This window comes from Psammomys obesus, unplaced genomic scaffold, assembly GCF_907164565.1.
Source record: "Psammomys obesus unplaced genomic scaffold, mPsaObe1.curated_primary_1811, whole genome shotgun sequence".
Lineage (NCBI taxonomy): Eukaryota > Metazoa > Chordata > Mammalia > Rodentia > Muridae > Psammomys > Psammomys obesus.
The window spans coordinates 28,460,201-28,478,184 of NW_026596034.1; the positions used below are offsets into that span (position 1 = coordinate 28,460,201).

Genomic DNA, 17,984 nt, shown 5'->3' on the forward strand with positions numbered 1-17,984 from the left:
ACACACACACACACACACACACACACACACACACACACACACACACAAATACACCATTAAAAATAAAGTAAATCCTTAAAAATTGACTAGCTATGACATATATGTTAATCTGCTTCATTAAACAACAGTTTTATTATCTGTAGCATCATGCCCTCTTCAATAAATATATACAATGGTCTTTTTAAGGTAAAGCGATGCATGTAAATTAAAGGAAATATTTCAATTTAACACAATTGTTTAGTCCCTGGACTGCTGACCTATTTGGACCTTGTAAAACCTTTCAAAGTCAAAGTCTAGCATCAGATCATATGATGTGCTAGGCTTACTCTTTTTGTTCCCTGTTGTTTCACATGGGTCTTCTATTTTTTTTTAAATAAATTATTTATGATATGGCTTCTCAAATATGGGTTGTGATTAAAAGGAAGTATTAGGATTTAATGTTGGGACTGAGCTACCTCAAGCGGGTAAACCCACAGTGCTTGGTAGTTGTTGAGTAGGGTAGAAACTTGTCTTGGAAATTTATAGTAACCAGGGAAGTCCTTGTGAGTTAGGTTCAGCATCAGAGAACACCCAACACTGTTTAGCATGTATGAACGTATGCTGAGCATTCTTGGCCATTTCTAGATCTGTGGACTGAGTGGATAAAGGTAACCTTTCCTCTCCCTTCCTGCTCCTTTCACCCTTTTCTCAGTCAGTCTCCCTTCCCATTCTCAAGCAGTATAGTAACTCAGAATGATGGGATGCTATTTCATGTAAGCTTCTGATATTCTGGCTGGTATTGACTCCACAGCACATGACATAGGCAAAATAAAGAGCTGGAATATGGTGAGACATGTTCATGGTTAATTAGCCAGAGCTACTTGAGTATTGGCCAAACCCAAAGGAAATTAATGACCCAAGGATTAGTTCTGTGAGTCAAGTGTCTCAGTACCAGACTGTAACCACATTGGTCATGTGGAATGTATTCCTCACATGGTTGACATTCTTGTTTCACATGTATGAATGACCAGTACTCTATGGTGTCTCACCATGAGTAACGGCTTCTTCTCTTTCTTTTAGGTGTTTGCCCAACTCTTGTGAGCATGGTGGCGAATGTTCTCAGTCTTGGAGCACCTTCCATTGTAACTGCACAAACACAGGGTACACAGGAGCCACTTGTCACAACTGTAAGCAATACACGCCTGCTTGCTCTTCTGCCCTCTGCTTCCTTTGCATTGCTCTCTCTGGTATCTGTGCCTATGAAACACACGTGACCTTATCCTGGGATACACAACCTGAATTTCAGCATCTATTTGGTTTCTAGTTTATCATCAAAGTGGAAATACATAATACAAAACAAGAAAGAAAGGGGTCAGAGAGTTGGAAAGGTCAAAAAATATATACAGAAAGCTAAAGAGATGAAAATGATCCAGTAAGATGTAGAGTGTGTGAACACCTGTTTCTTGACCTGGACAGCATTTGACTCAGAACTTTCTAGATGTTCAGTATAGGTGAAAAACGATCAGTTATGAGGTTCCTTGTTGATATTATGCAATGAAGATATCCTCAGAAGCAGCGTTGAATGGGCTGGGCTGGGGTGGATCCTGGTATAGAGATTCCCTCAGCAAGAACAATACAACAATCCAATTGATAAGTGATACCATAAACTGCCTGGTACAGTTTAAATTTGTTTCTTATAGTTTGGTGGCTGGAGGTTCAAGTTCATGGGGGTTCAAAGACGTGGCTTCTGGTGAAGGCCTTCCTACTGGTTCACCGGCTGTCATCTTCTCTGTGTTCTCACACAGCCCCAAGAGTACTAGTGCTTTCTATGCTCTCTGGATCCCCTTGCCTATCATGAAGTCTCCACTCTCATGACCTCACCCCTCTCCCAAGACAAGAAGTGCTTCCCCTAAACCATCCTACTAGGAATTAATCTTCTTTATGTGAATTTTGGGGAGTTGCAAGCCTTTAGTCTTACTTAAATTCTCCTTAAGATCTGTTTAAGGAGGTTGGTGGTAGTTAGGTGGGTCAGACAATTATAGTAATCATAGTTAATATTATTGAGAACTTTCTAAATTCCAAGTGTAGATTTAGTGTTTATGCATGCCAGCTCATTTGATTCGGACATCACCCTCTTAGATCAGTACTGTTATTGGTCTAGCTAACTCAAGGTATAATTCAGGAATATTAATAAACTTCCCAAGGTTTTTTAGAGAGTGTAGGCAGAATGAGGGTCTGTGAATGAGCTCACGAAACCTGAGGTTACAGACCACATATTATAAACTATGTACATATTTTTTTCTCCTGAAATATTCACTTAAGCTGTAAACCTCATGTTTTTTTGTGGTTCACTTATTCAGTAAGGGAGCAACCCAAATACCTGTCTTCCATCTCCACTGTTTCATGTTAGAAGTCAAATTCTGTGAAACACAGAAGCAGGAGTTGACTTGAAGCAAGAGCGTTCAGTACAAAGTCAACCGCCTGGGGCAGGTCAGCCACAAAGCTCTTTTATTTTGTGGCCTTACTTGAGAGGGGATCAGAATCGTAGGCTCTCAGTCCTGGACACCCTGCAGAGGACACCAAGAAACTTCAGTTCAAGGGCAGGGAGACTGTTCTCAAGAGATCCTGTTGGCCCTACCTGTCCATCAAGAGTCATAGACAGGTATTGGTGATATTTACTGCATTATCTCCTCAGATTTTATAATCATGCCCACTGGAGATGAAGCCTCTCCTAACCTGTCACCAGAGGCCAAATTACTCAACCATGTCACTCAGCTATTGATAGACAATGTATTTCAATGTTTTAAATGTCATTTACCATCCCTATTAGAAATCTATTGAATGCATTATAATCAACTTTGCATCTTTTACTGTTATTGATAAATGAATGTAACCATAAACAATAAAAGCTCTGAGGAGAAACTTGAACAGGAAATAAAAAGGCCATTTGACATGTGGCCCATGATGTGATTCAAAAACTAACAATTAGGTTCTCAAGTAGGCTGCTTTAATGGAGCTGAAGGGCTTTTGTTAGCCATGTCCTGAGAAACAGGGTGAGGATGATGATGCTAGTCCTTGTGGAGAGGCAAAGATGAAGTCTTCTAAAGATCCTATTAGAATCTCAGCAGCTGGCAGGCCAAGGCAGGGGCATCACGGCTTCCGGGCTAGACTGGACTGATAAGGAGAGTTTGCTTTAAGAAAGAGAAGGATTAAGTTAGAAAATAACCATCCTGTCATAGGTCAGTCAGTGAATATTAAAGCGAAAGTGTTTCTCTTCTGGGACTGGAGAGATGACTCATCAGTTAAGCGTGATTACTGCTCTTGCAGGGTATCTGAATTCTGCTCCCGGTGCCCTCTTGAGGCAACTCACAACCTTCTGCAACTCCATTTCCAAGAGATCCAACACTTCTGGCCTCCAACGGCCCCTGAATCCATGCGCATAGACTCAACCACACACCCACATACATATTATTAAAAACAATGGGCCTGAAGCCTGGGCTTAGTTGCAGAGGACTTGACTTCAGTTTCTATTACCTAGACCAGTTTTCTCAAACTTGGAGGAGCTCTGCTTCTGTGGCCTCTGTATCTGGCCTCTGGCCTCTGTACGCACAGTCACATGTGCACGCATTCACACATATACACACACAGTCCCACACCTTCACGTGATTAAAAATAATGAAAGTAAATCTCAAAACGTACGAGAAATAAATTTTCAAAAGGTCTGTTATCCTCGTGCACGTGTGTGCTCTTGGGAGCACACCACTATTTCAGAGTTCCGTGTACGTGTCTAGCAACCGCTTTCAAGGCATTCACGCTCATGTGCATATGCTCCCCGAACTATAAAACCAACCATTTTACATGCTCACTTCAGCGCACAATGCAAATATAGCAACAAACCACTGCGTGCTTATGTCTCCATCTATGTAATTTAAGTAGCCATAAATGAAAGCATCATATTGTAGGGTAATGTGAAGGGAAAGTTTCAGGATTATTTGAAAGATTTGTAGCTTTGCACAAATTAGCCGTGATGTGATATGGTCTAAACATTCATTAACACAATTCTCAAAAAAATTTCAATGGATTCAGGGGAGGCTACCCAGGGATTTGTTTTATTTCAGATTTCATGGAATAAAAGACTAATGGTAGTTCCTGGTACATTTGACCAGGCATTCAATGAGAAGTGTGCATTTCGCAGATGTTAATACCAAACCTTATGCATGGCAGCTATACACTCCTATAATAAAAAATTCAATTACGGATCAAAACACGATGAGACCACTTGGGGGCATATTTCATATGAATATTTCCTCTGCTTTGAATCTTAATTGCGTTGAATGCTCATTAAATAGCATTAGAGAAGTTTCCTAATTACGTTTAAAACTATAGATGAGGAACTTTGCAAATCATTTTTTCCCCTTTGAAGAAAAATGTTTACCTTTAGTCAAGCTGATGTGACAAAGTAGCATAGTTTGGGAATTATTTTAAATGTCCCCATTGCATAATTATTGGGCAACACCCGATTTTCTCTGAAGGTCACACTCCTGTACTTTCACATGCTAGGTTATTACAAGGTGATGTGATAATTAGATATTCTGGGATGGGTACCACAGGATACCACATCATACTTACAAAGGTCTTAACATTTAAATAGCTCCCTCCTTTTCCCTAGTTCTTCCTACCATAAAAGTAAGCTAAATTTTCATTTTGATCTAATAATCTCCTTTCTCCTTTGGTGATAAAAAACATCATTTTTTGTACATTATCTCTTTCATCTATATTAATTTGCAAAGAAAAGAAGGATGGATTTTGTTTTAAAATATAAATGTTACCTGTTCTCTTGGCTAGCGCTGCACATAGACTTGGGGATCTATTGTAAATCTTTTTAAAATTTGAGAGATTTGTTTCGTGTTATTTCATTTATGATGTCTTTCTCTTCTCTCTCTCTCTCAGCTGTCTATGAGCAGTCATGCGAAGCCTATAAGCACCAAGGAAATGCTTCTGGATTTTACTACATCGACTCAGATGGAAGTGGCCCTCTGCAACCATTCCTCCTATACTGCAACATGACTGGTGAGCTAACATTCTTCCATTTGCTAGCTAAATCTGCTGTAACGGACTAATTGCACAAAAACTCAAATGAAATAAATACAACGTTGGTCTAATTTGCAGCATGATTGAAGTGGGTATTTTTTTCTATTTCCTTTTTCTGTTGCTGTGATAAAACGCCCTGACAAAAGGCAACTTAGGAGAGAAAGGATTTATTTTACTTTATAATTCTAGATTATTGTCTATCCTTGGGGGAAGCCATGGCAACAGAAGCTTGAAGCAGCTAGTTGCATCACATCCCCGGCCAGAGACGGAGAGCATGAATACAGCCATGCTTCGTGCTCAGCCAACTTTTACTACTCTTACACGGTCTAGCAAATGAAACGGTGCCACACATGGTGGCCTAGGTCTTTCCAGAAGAGAATCACCCACAGATAGGCACACAGATCAACCTGATCTAGATAATCCCTCATGGAAACACTTTTCCCAGGAGATTCTAGACTGGCAAGTTGACAATAAAAACTAACCATCACAGAACTATTTAGTAACAGGGCAACATAAATATTGAACAGTTGTGTTAGCTAAATGTTAATAATTTACAATATTGTTAGTCTGTGTGCATATGGTATCTGAGCAGTATATCTAATAATAGTTGTTTCCTATTATGTCTCAAAACACAAGCCTTTGTCAGAGAAATCGATGGCCAGAATAGAAAGATCTGGAAAAAAAACAATCATCATTGTTTAAAATATGTGCAGCTATGAAATTTATTTGTTTTCTAAAATTATTATTCTACATAAATACAGACATAAATTAACAGTCATAGAAAAATGTGTTTGATTAAATTCAACATCTACCAATGATTCAAAAAGAAACAGAGTGTTCACAAACATCTTTAAACATAGGTAACAGCCTGTAAACACTGAGAACTTCCCCTCTTGCCAGCGTGAAGATAATTTTGTTCACCACTGCTGGAAGATCTTAGCCAACATAAGAGGATGAGAAATCATAAGAAAGGGAAAATACGGTGTATAATTTTCACTATTCATAGATTGTTAACTTAGATATTAAAAATACTCTGAAGTACCCTAGTAAACACTTTTAATTAACACTAATTACTGGATCCTACGTTAACATAAAATTGTTTGTTTCTAGATACCAGTACTATGCAATTAGAAAATGACCTTTTAGAAGATTGTATCTCCAACAGCCTTAAAACTCTCAAACACATGGCAATAAATTCAATAGAGAATATGCAAGGCTTCTAACAGATAAATATAAAATACTCTTTATATGATTTAAAATCCTAGAGGTATAGAGGAATATAAAATTTTCATTAATTAAGAGACTCCACATTGTAAAATGTCAGTTCTTGCAAGATTGATATTGATTTTTAGCACAAACGTAAATTAAAATTCCAGCAGGGTGTTTGTTTGTAGGTTGGTGTGATTGTTTTGGTGAGTACGGATATGCAGATTTTATACTTCATGGGCACACATGAAAAGGTCATAAAAAAACCAGTCTTGAAGAACAGTGCTGAAGAACTCAGTTCTATCAGGTATAAATATTGGTAAATAGAACAAAAGAATGACTTCATAAGCTGATACACTCATATCTAGATAACTGACATTTACCAAGGTGATACTGATAGGCAATGAGAGAAAGATAACCTTCTCAACATTTGACACCAAGGGAAATAGTATATAAACATCAAAAAAGAAGATATAGCTATTCTTTATCACATACCGAAAGATGAATTCCAGGTGTATTGTTTTGTCTCATATGCCAGCCACATATGACTTAAGTTAATTAACATTAATTTCAAGGTTCAGTAAATTCAAATGTATTTTACCAATGTAAGCAAATATAAGTACTTTAACTAAAACCAAATAGTTGCAAAAAAAAAAATCCAAATAACTGCTGAGTCACCTGTGGCTAGGAAGCAGTGTGCTATCATCATGGCATAGAAAATTTCAGGGCAGGAAGTTACACTGCACAGTGCTGTGGTAGGACAGCCATTGAAGCAAAGGGAAGCATAGCAAAGGCAAAGAGGCGATTCTGAATTGAGTCATTCATTGTAGAGGAAGATTTATAGTCGTGAATATCTAAGAAAGAGACTGCCAGATAGAAGTGATAGCAAATGCCAAGGCATATTCAGAAACCAGTAATAAAGCCAGGTTAGCTTGAGGATGGCCAGTGAGTGAGGCATAGTGAAAGATGAGGAGAGATTCAACTAGAGGGCAGAAGAAGAGAGAGAACTATGGGGCCCTTACCACAGTGCCTTAAGGTCTTTGGGTATTGCGCTAAGTGAGACAAGATAATTTTGGCGCACTTCAAGCACAGTACCATGTAATGTGCACAACCTGAACTCCCTTGATGGGGCCGTGGTTGCTCTCACAGAAGCCTGTCCAGGGGCAAGGATAAGAGAGAGAGATACAGAGTTAAAGTTAGAAGACCCTTTAGAAAGCTAGGCTATATTAGTTACTTTCTCGTTATTTTGGTAGCACTAAGGCAACATACAGAAGAAAGGAGGGTTTTTTTTTTTTTGGTGAGGGTAGGTTGTTTACAGTTCTAGTGGGAGAGATTCCAAGATGGCAGAGCAGAGGCAGCAGGTAGCTGGGAACAGCAGCCAGGAACACACATCTTACACTACAAACAGGAAGCAGAGAGCCCACTCAAAGTGACAGCAGCATCTTCTGAAATCACAAAACCTGTCCTCAGTGACATGCTTCCCCCAACAAGGTCACACTTGCTAATCTTGTCAAAAACAAACAAACAAACAAACAACAACAGCAACAACAAAACGTTTTAAAAACAAAACAACCAGCTGGGGATCAAGTATTCAAATGCCAGAGACTTATGGGGGGCAATTCATTCAAATCATCCCAGCACATGTCCACGGACAGGCTGATGACAGTGCTCTTGCCCTTGACCATTGCCAATGCAGATGGGGAAGAAGACTAGCTTTGTGTGTGGGATACATATGAACTATAAGAAAACACAAAGAACCGTAATCTACTTGGGCAACCGAAGCGTTTGCATGGGATCAGATGGGATCAGAAGAGGGTTTGAGCAGACAGCAGAAACTTCGTTTAACTCATTTCGAGTTGAAGATGTCTGCCACACAGTCAAACACGGAGTGAAGGAGATGGCTGGATCGGGGGCAACAATACATCTATGTTAATACATAATTCTGAAAACTGCAGGGCAGTGGTTAAGCCTGGGCTCTTGATTTTTCTGGCCTAAGAATTACTGTAGAGCATTATCTTTCGAGAGTTTTCAGACATACTGCTTGGTGGCGTCATGAATTGGCAACCGCTGAGGAAACTGTTCTAGAGAACAAACCAATCTAAAACACATGCTGATTCGACAAGCTTATCTCTGCTGTGTCCCTGCACAGTCTGTCGGCCACATATTCCCAAACAGTCACCAAGGGTTTCTTTCCCAGATGTCAGGAGGGGCATAGGACCATGGACAGTCTTTTCAAATGATTATTGTGTATGCACAGATTTGGAGTTGCTGTTCTCGATATATGGCTCTCGGATTTTTGTGTGTACAGATTGATCTGCTCTGTAAACTTAGACACAGTGCCAGTGAAAAGAGTCCACATACAACAAGGGATGACTCTGTCCATGTAAGATATGTGCTTGAGTGTCCAAATTAATTTTTAAACTTGTGCAGTTCTTATAGGACAGTGAGAATTAACTGTAATGCCCTGCAAAGCTATAAAAAATCAATGTTCCTATGAATGCTTCATGAGCTATTTGTCTACATATGAGGTATTAGTTGTGATTCTGAAAATAAGATCTCTGTAAATTAATAAATTATCTGTTCTCCGAGGCTTCCAGAAACACACACACACACACACACACACACACACACACACACACACACACCCCAGCAGCAGCAGCAGCAGAGCGCAAGATAGGAGAGTCATTTTTTGATTTGTGGTAGTCGTGTTCCATAAAGTCACTATGGACATTAGATTAAAAAATACTAAATCATTGCTCCTAAGAGGAACGTAGTAAGATAGGTTTTCAAGAGCCTCTGGTAACAGCATTCTCCTCAATAGATCAATAGTTAATCTTGTTTTATATGTGTTTAAGGTTAAAGACTTTACACACATGCACACGTACACATGTCCTCACACGCATGAGCACACACACACACACACACACACACACACACAAACGCACTCACACAGAACGGAGAGGGAGGGAGCGATGAGGGAAAGATATCTGTGATTCATGAACATTGAATTTGTGGCCTAAAGCATTGTAACTCAATGCTGAGCAGAGCTAACCTAACGTGTTTTATGTTTAAATCATGGATCGGGCTTAATGACGATTCTCTGCACCTCAGCAGTATTAAGGGGCATTTTAAACAGCAATATCATCAACCAAAAGAGAGAAGGGGAAGGATTACAAAATAGACCATAACTACATTCATTTCCAATATGAGAACTGAAACAGGAGGCTGGGAGCAGCTGTTTCTTCAGCTCTAGCTGAATTCCAATTTTTTTGCTACTCTGTGCATGACTACAAATGACTAGAAAATGTTGGGGTTACAAATAAATTTTTAGCAAGTGGGTGAACTCACAAATAGTGAAGATCTATAAATGATGGGATCAACTATCTTGCATGCTACTATGGATAATAATTCAGGCATGTATCACCGCATGGAAATTACTGAATTACATCTGCCAGATGTTGAGGGCAGAGACAGTTGTTCAGGGACGGCTCCTTGTCTCTAGAACCTCAGAATATTGAAACATAGTCCAACAAAGGAGGCAACTCAGAATATAACAACTCCAGCCAGAAGCAGACGCATGTTACAGTGTAAAAGTCTCCTTGGTTTTTCACTTTTGCAAATGAGGAGACTAAGAGTTAGCAACCGTCAGTGCGGCAGGCTGGTGTTATCAGGCAGAACAGGCAAGAACTCAAATCTTGGTCCTCTTTCTTGCAGCCTGAAGCCTTTCCCACCTTTGATCAGTGCCCCGTTGCTTGTCTCTTCTTGTTACCCAAATCAGGTATAGCCGTCAAGAAAACCAGGCACAATGCTGAATCAGTAGCTTGCAAATGTGTGACTTAGAAATCTGAGATAAGTTTGAAATCAGTGTGGAGGAAATGATTCCAAGTGGATTAAAACAACTCTAAGCATTGCAAGCTAACTGACAAACAAGCAAACAAAAACCTCTATTTCGAATGGATAGCTTCTTAATTCACATTAAGGACTGAAATTTCTTTGCCAATTGAATATGCTAAATATAATTTAAAAATAGAATTAGAGGAGTTCCTGTGGATATTTCTGTTAGGTGGAACAGTCGTATTCTATTCTAAACTCACTGTTTGCTATAATGAAATTGTTTTAGGCTTAAGAAGTTTCTCTTTACCAAACATTGCATTGTACAGAAAATTGCTTCAGTGGTAGCCAAAGTGATGGCTCTCGAACCCTTGGCAAATGGAAATTCTGTGCCTTCAACTCCCTATTTCCTGCTGTACTGTAGTGGTTTCTGGGCTCGAATCTCTGCCTTCTTAACAAGCAGCTTGGTGTGATTTTATCATAATGATGTGGGAATCTCAGGGTTTCTTTGAGAAAAAAAACAAAACAAACAAACAAACAAACAAACAAACAAAAAAAAAAAACGGTGTTTTTCCGGGGGAGCTTGAGTTCCCATAAATTGATGGCTTCCAAAGCTGTCCCAAGCCTGTGGCTTTCAGGTTTTGCCAAATTCAAAGTACGAGATTCTCAGACTGAGCGAGAGTTTGAAGGTGAAGTTTTTTCCAGATTCAAAGGTGGGACATCGGGAGAGAGAATGAGAGAACTATGCTCTTTTGGGATGTAGGTCAGCCCCGTGGCAGGCGTGGAGGTTGGGCAGGGAGGAGAACTTGAGGCGTGGAAAACAAAGCCCGAAGTACCGGAGACAGTGCATAGGCTGTGCCGGCCTCTGAAAGAAAGAGCCAGAAGGGGAAGTTAGTCTTTTCGGAGTCACGGCACAGAAATCCGGACGTATCCAACAGAACCTCATGGTAGCTCATAGGGACTGCACTGGCGGATGGGAATTTTGGGGTGGTAAAGCGATTATCTCATTAAACAGGCAATTGTTTCTCTTATCTCTTAACTAGGGTGTAATCTAAACCCGTCTTCCAGAGGGGTAGTATCTTACCCACTTTGTTGATCTGCTCAACTAAATAAATGATTAAGGAAGGAGACTTCCTTTTGTGTGTGTGTGTGTGTGTGTGTGTGTGTGTGTGTGTGTAGGAATAAAGAGCTTTCACTTAAGGGACCCTCAGTGCTACTATAACAACAAGACAAGGGTGTTAGGTCTCACACAACTAGCACGATTGGTTTTACGTTGGAGATTTTAGCGTCAGTGACTCCTTAGGAGCCGTTCAGGTTAGCAGGGACCCTTTGTTGAAGGCTGTACACCGTGTGCCGGCTGGCCCTACTTTCCTTCTCTCTTGCTTTCCAGAAGGCAGCACTCCCTACCTGCTCTTCCCAGTCTTTAGCACATCTATCACCCTCAGCTATTAAACACGAGGCAACACAGCTTTGCGACCATGTTGCTTAAACAGCAGTTTTTTTTTTTTTTTCTTTATACTGTTATCACCCTAAAAAATAGCAGTCAGCCTCAGGTAAATCAAGGCCTTAATTACTCAGTAGCTTTATTTACAATTCATAGTATTAGAAATCTCTTCGGGGAGAGACACTGGCAAACTCAAATTACCATTCTATTTTTTTTTTAACTCCATAGATTTTTCTGCCTGTTTCAGCAATCTCTATTTGTTCATTGCCCTGCGTCGCCTTACTCCATAACTCTTGTTGCATTTAGCAAGGAATAATTTTTAGGAAATGAAAAGCATGACTCTAAAACAGGCATAAAGGTAAATACTTGAAAGCACATTTTGTTGAGATTTTTGTTGACTATATCATTAACGAAGAGATGGGTACTCTGTTAAAGCCAGTTCAGAAGAGAAATCAAATAACAAACACATGTACACATTAGGGCTATTAATCTGATGGTGTAAAGGGAGGCCACACTGGCTTCTTCCACTGCAGGGGAGGCAAGTCAATGGACTGTCAATCAAATGGTAGTGGCTTGTCTAGCCATGGGGATTACTAAAAACTTGTAAGGAAACAATGTTATTCTCTCCAAGAAAGTCCGAGGAACTGACAACAGCTACGAGTGCAACAGCCAAACAAAACAGCAAACACACCCACAGAACGACTGTGAGGTTGAAAGATGGTCAAATGTAAATTCGTCTTGCAAGTTACAGATCGTAAATTGTGCTGGAGAGATTTAAAGGCTTGTCCGCTGCCCACTCTCGGGGGTAATTAATGTCTAAGGATTTGTAACTTCCCTGATACAGATTTGCTGTATCCCAGAGTCACGGTCCTTCTCCCGTTAGGGAGGGAAGGTGTGCCAGTCATCCTTTAGAGGATGTGTGTCTCACAGGTCTGGGCTCCTGTCTTGTGATTCAGCTGCAGCACACACAAGTCCATCTGGCACTCAGTGTCATGGCTTGCGAGAAACTGGGATGTGAGGAGCAGAAGCTACTAAGTTTCCTTATGAGAAATGGCCCCCAATAAAGAGTACTTCCGGGTCAGTTAGGACAGGCTGATAGGTAAGTAGTAGGGGAGAGAAGGCTAGTACGTGACAAATAGATCATAGATGAATTGATGGTACGTGAATGTGTGATTGGCGATAGATAGAGAAATGATAGATAGGTACATAGATTAGATTATAAATGGATGGTTGATACAATTGTGAATGAGTAGATAAGATAGATGAAAGATTAGAGATGAATATCTAGGTGATAAAGGATAGGTAGATGATATATGGATAGATGATAGACATTGATGAATGGATGTTAGATTATAAATGATTGGATATATGGATAGGCAGATAAATGGGTGAATATATAATATGTTGATGTCTGCTGGATAGGTAAAAGACAGATGGATAGGTTTTAGATAGAAGATAGATTATAGATGGATGAATAATAGATATATAGATGAATGATACATAGCTGATAGATGGATATATGTTAGGCATAAGACAGGTAATAGATACATAGACGATAAATTATAGATGAATACATAGATGATAGTTGATAAATGGCAGGTGAACAAATGATAGGTAGATATGTGATGGATGGGTAGATCATGGATGGATAGATGAGAGATGGAGGTAGCTATTTGTGCATATGGCAGACCCAGTCATTAGCTTGAAAGTAGAGCGCCACCAGAGACCTTTCACAAGTTCAAACTTCATGGGAGTTTGCCATCCTCTCTTTTGTCTGTACCTTAGAGTGTTATGAAACAGTTCAGTGGTAATGGAAGCTTCTGAGCCACCACAAATAAAAGCGAGATGACCTACTGGGCTGTGTTCTAACCTAGATACCACACCATTCTATTCATGTCTCCTCATTTGATGATTTCCTCAGCACAAGCCCTTTGCATGTGCCAAGCTGTGTGCTGGTGACCCCACAATTAGCACGTGAAATAATGTCAATGATCTCAAACTGAGAGTGCCCAGTAAAATCAATCACTACAAATTCTGTGGCCCTTTCATTTTCTGATTATTATTTCTAAAGGCATGCCAGAGATCTCAGCTACCATATCATGTCTGAATGACCAGGAAAGTGACTCTAAGCCAGCCCCTGGGAAAACCTGCTCAGGTGATTCCAAACCTTGCTGCCGGAGCCCTTCCTTCCGTTGCTGAAAATCTCAGATGATTTCATGTCTGCCTTGCCTTGGAGATCTAGAGGGTCTGCTAAGCGCAACTTCTTATCAACCTCACACTTAGTAGCATTCTGTATCAGAAAATAGGATCCCTTATAGAACCTCTGAAGACCTGCCGGCTTCAGTATTTCCTAAAGGAAACATTTATTCGAGCTGCCATTGAATAGCAGCCATGCATGATGGCTTTAGCTCTTTTCAGTCCCTTTAGAAAAATAAATAAATAAAATTAAAAAAACAGGGAGTCTGAACTATAAAGAGGTCCCTCTTAATGTGACCCTAAAGGCCCAGAAACAAAGGCTCCAGGCAGACTCATTGTTCGGCTCCTCTGGAAGCTACTCAGCCAGCCTTAAGCTTTTTCATGCACACCAGCAGATTCACCCCAAGAAAAGGCCATTGGTTCTGTTGAACAATAAGAGCCCAGGCTGACAGAGCCCAGGCTGACTGGAGGCTCCTGGTAATTATAACCTTAAACTTCCAACAGCTATGGCCAGTCAGCACAAACTGTAGGATTTCTGACCTTGCCTATTGACTGCTTCCGCCAATTCATTTCAAACTTGGAAGTGAAGGCTTGGATTTTTATTCTTTACTGCACTTTCTGAAGGGCACGGACGCATGCCAGCTTCGCAGCCCCGTCTGATGACCTTTACCCTGTTCTGCATGCCACCCATAATTAATTTTGTTAGCTTCCATATTATTACCTTCTGGAGAGAAACATCCTGCTGATTGCAGCCTATGCTAAGCTGCAACATAAAGGAAAAATGAAAGTACCAGCAGCCACTTCACAGAAAATAATGATCCACAAACGGAAGGCAATGAACACTGAATTTTTTCCTGTCTTATTTCACTCACTTTTCCATTTGGATAACGACGGGAGTGATGGGTATGGAAACTGTCGAACTTGACCCTCTGCCCCTTGTTTCTATTGCTGATTTTTGTGACTATGTTAGCTAAACAGAGGGGGAAATTTTATAATTTATTACTGCTCTTCCCCAATTTGACATATTCATTGAATCACAACTGCCTATAGTTCTAGTTCCAGGGTACCTGATGCCCTCTTCTGGCCTTCAAGGATGCCCACACTCATACACACACACACACACACACAGAGAATTTTAAAAAGAAAGAAAATGATATACACTCATATTGGCTAAAGAGAGATTAAACATTTGACATCATTTTGGCTAGTAACATGAATAACTATAAAAGTAAACAATTTTATTTTTTACATCACATAGTAAAAGCTACTTTACTCATCATGTGCACCTTTTCCCACATTGTAACATGTAATTATACATGTTTAAAAATAATATTTTACACTTAGAACATGTAGCCTTTTTATCTTTTTTTGAAGAAAAGTTAAGTGATGTGTCTTTAAGAGGCTAGAGTATCAGATTTCGTTAAATGAACATAATTACAAAAATTCAGTAATTCCGATTTCCTAATAATTTTATTGCTGTGGTTAAATAACAAAACATAAACAAAATCATGACAAATGTATGGTATTAGCATACATTTCAGGGAGGGGAGTCACGTTGTTATTTGAAAAACTTGAGGTTCCATTTGTGTTGCTTCTGCCTCTCAGAGAGATTTAATGACTAGGAAACTACCTCAGAGAGAAGATGATTTTGATTTTCTTTATTTATTTTAACTTTTGCAGACTAGTGATGGTCTCCTCTCTTTCTTCCCCCATTTCTGCATACAAGAAACGGCGTGGACCGTCATCCAGCACAATGGCTCCGATTTAATGAGGGTCAGGAACGCTCATTCTGAGAACCCCCACACTGGGGTTTTTGAGTACGTGGCCAGCATGGAACAGCTCCAGGCCTCCATCAACCGCGCGGAGCACTGCCAACAGGAGCTTGTCTATTACTGCAAGAAGTCACGGCTCGTTAATCAGCAAGGTGAGTAAACTGAGGCACCCGACACGCTTCCCGGGGTGCACTGCGTGCTTGCTCAACTAGCTCCTGCGGATCTTAATTCCACCGAGGCACTGACGTTCTGCCCACTTAGCAAGCATATCACGGTCTGGAATCTCATAGACGCTTTTGCCTGGAGAAAAGTACAAGGTCAATTTACACCGAGCTTTGTTCAAAGCCCTGATTACTTTCTGACTCTCCTCCCGGCCTTAATCGGATAACTGTGCAGTTAAGGCTTCATTCTGATACTAGATGAACGGAGACAGTGTTTATCCCCCTAAAGAACAAGTACCACATAGGTTTATTTTATCAAAGATGAGAGCTAATACAAATATGACTTAGTTTTCTCAAAGTGACTATTCTCTCTCTCTCTTCACATGAACTGTTGACAGCCAGCCTCAAGGTATAGCTGAAAATTAGGAGAGGCTGCTAGAAACGGTGGATTCAGCTGCTCAAGCAGAGAACAGAAATCCACATGAACGGGTCTCAGCTCTGTCTGGGGCAATATACCTTCTCCTTTAGCACACTTCATAACGCTAGACCAGCCTGGCCATCACATCTTCTGCCTTAGAAGAGACTTTGATGACATTGTTCTGAGGCAAGCAAATTGTCTTCTCACCATTTTACCATGACTTAGAATCATCTAATAGATCCATCTTTATGGAGAAAATCAACCCTTCAGAAGCCTTGCTTCTACTTGGATGTCTTTTCTTTCAAATGTTCAACTGCCTTTTTTTCTGCTCATGTGTTCCACACAAACTCTTCTGCTTGGATCCAAGGACAGCATGTCCCCAGACCCATCTTGCATACACTCTACAGCCCAGTGCTTTGGAGCTGTAATATTAGGGTATATTTTTCTTGAGAAAGTAGGAATCTAAGATATATGCTCCACAGAGTCACCGTCTGGACTCTTGTACATTATTCTAACATGGGCTTCAATTCCAGATAGTTGTTGAGGGCACAGTTGACAGATATCAGACATCTGGCTTTTCCTCTTCCAGTTTAATTTCTTTTCTACTTACTCTCTGCCCACCTGCTGTAGGATTGTTTTTCTCTACAAAGCTCCCTTCTCCTTTTCCTCTTTCCCAGAAAGTTCTCATTTTGTCTTCTGTTCATTCAATTCCATCTTGCTGGTTCCAATTCAGATCTCAGATCCTGAAAATTCAACTCTATCTAAGAACGAAGGCCATTCTTTGTGACATTCCAGGCTCTGTAGTTTCGCTATAATCACAAAGAATGGCTGAGGATGAAAGGGGCTCCATTCTAGCCTGTCAGGTCAGGCATGTCATTCTACACCAAGCACTGCTTGTGTTGGTGGCACCTTTCCAGAGAAGTTATTTTCTTGATGAATCAAAGCTTCCTCCACCTCATTTCTGTTTCTGGTCAACGAGAGGCCTAGAACAGGATGTTAGCTCTCTCATCACATGTGAGTAACTCTTATAATTTCTGCACAACGGTCTGGCCTTCGTTCTTAGATAAAGTTGAATTTTCAGGATCTGAGATATGAATATTTATGTTATTTCACGTCGCATAATGATCTGTGTGATTATCCTCACCACACATGGCAGGATTCCCTTCTGTTCATTTTTTTAACTGGCTAATATTCCATTGTGCATATAGCACATTTACTTTGCCCAGCCCACCACCAGTGGACAGTCAAGGTGCTTAGGTACCTTGGATATCATGACTAATGCTGTAGTAGCCATGAGAAGCTCTTTGAGATGGTAGAAGCCATTATGCAAAGGGAAATAAGCCAAACACAAAAACACAAACACTGTATCCTCTTATTTGTATATAGAACATGAAAAGGCCAAGTTCATAGATACAGAGACTAGAAAAGTGGCTACTTAAGAACAGGAGGACGGGTTGGAAGGGTGCTGATCACAGGATGATTAACAGCTGGGCTGCTCAGGCGCAGCATGGCAACTACAGTTAATAACAGCATATTTTATACTTGAAATGTACTAGGAGAAAAGCACTGTGCATTGCATGCACAAACAACGCATGCATGTAACTTTATAAACTGATAGATTTGACGATAGCTAGACAGTTCCAATCAATTCACACTCTATCATGATGTACTCACCGAATAGGTATAATTTTCATTCTTTAACTAACTCAAGGAAACATAAGGGAAGAAAACCACCCAAATCAAAAGTGAGTCACAGGCTAATCAAACCAACAGACGGGAACCCCAAAGGTGATACAAAGCAGGGTGTGAAGTAAGCAGAATGGCTTTCACACCTTTGGTACCAGCAAAACCTTCCAAGGTACTCGAGCGGAGCTTGAGACTGTACT

At 40.3% G+C, this 17,984-nt stretch overlaps 1 protein-coding gene across 1 annotated transcript in view; it reads left to right on the forward strand.

Moving 5' to 3' along the window:
- Cntnap4 (contactin associated protein family member 4) overlaps positions 1–17,984 on the forward strand; it is a 255,126-nt gene that overhangs the window by 203,707 nt on the left and 33,435 nt on the right. Inside the window, exons 11-13 of the mRNA XM_055621422.1 lie at positions 1,060–1,166; positions 4,930–5,049; positions 15,474–15,671. Coding sequence (XP_055477397.1) covers positions 1,060–1,166; positions 4,930–5,049; positions 15,474–15,671 — 425 coding nt within the window. The remainder of the gene's footprint in view (positions 1–1,059; positions 1,167–4,929; positions 5,050–15,473; positions 15,672–17,984) is intronic.